The sequence below is a fragment of the Nanorana parkeri genome, unplaced genomic scaffold (genome assembly GCF_000935625.1).
Source record: "Nanorana parkeri isolate BGI_ZX_2015 unplaced genomic scaffold, ASM93562v1 scaffold2841, whole genome shotgun sequence".
Taxonomy (NCBI): domain Eukaryota; kingdom Metazoa; phylum Chordata; class Amphibia; order Anura; family Dicroglossidae; genus Nanorana; species Nanorana parkeri.
Genome location: NW_017309109.1, coordinates 14,092 through 14,888, shown reverse-complemented (window position 1 = coordinate 14,888; position 797 = coordinate 14,092). Strand labels below are relative to the sequence as shown.

General features: G+C 58.3%; 1 protein-coding gene across 1 annotated transcript in view; it reads left to right on the top strand.

The window, feature by feature from the left end:
• Nucleotides 1-399, top strand: part of LOC108802397 (immunoglobulin superfamily member 3-like) — a 67,416-nt gene extending 67,017 nt beyond the window's left edge. Inside the window, exon 15 of the mRNA XM_018574257.1 lies at nt 103-399. Within this exon, the coding sequence (XP_018429759.1) occupies nt 103-353 (251 nt within the window). The 3' untranslated portion in view covers nt 354-399. The remainder of the gene's footprint in view (nt 1-102) is intronic.
• Nucleotides 400-797: the final 398 nt, after the last annotated feature.

Sequence of the window (797 nt, the reverse complement as noted above, 5' to 3'; positions counted from 1 at the left end):
ATGCCTCAATGGCCCTTGACGACCCCCCTGTGCCCCTCGACGGACCCCCCTGTATCACTCAATGGCCCCCAATGTCTCACGTGTGTCTGTTCCCCTCCGCAGAGTCCAGCCTGCAGTCCGTCATCTGCTCCAATGACGCCCTCTTCTACTTGGTCTTCTTCTACCCTTTCCCCATCTTCGGCATCCTCATCATCACCATCCTGCTGGTGCGCTTCCGGAGCCGGCCCTCCGGCAAAACCGGCGAGGGGAAGAATGGAGTTCCCCTCCTGTGGATCAAAGAGCCGCACCTCAACTACTCGCCCACCTGCCTGGAGCCGCCGGTCCTCAGCATCCACCCGGGCACCATCGACTAAAGAGGAACTCTGCCTGGACTCTTGTCGCCTCCGGGGGGGCCAAACTGATTTCAGCGGGTGAACCGCAGAGCCGGGGGAGGGGCAAAAATCCTATCTGTGCGCTTTATGGAAAGAGGGGCGCAAAGGACTTTTGGGGGTTCGCGGTCTCCTGCTGAGCTTCCTCTTTCTATGTCTTCATCGCCGCGTGCGTATGGTGGGTTCTCACAATGGACACCTGGACTCATCTGATTGGGAGGGGGAGGGTAGGCGGCTCCCTCCAAGTAGCAAGAGATTGTACTGACTTTGAAAAGCGCACTTCGCCCAGGCGAGGGAAGTTGGCGTGGCCCCTGAGGGCCACGCTGGAACAGCCGGGTGCTGATGGCGCTGCATGTATAGCGGCTCTTCCTGTGAATCCCTACTCTGCCTGTGGATCTTTATTTTGTATGTAAATCCTGTTTTTATCCC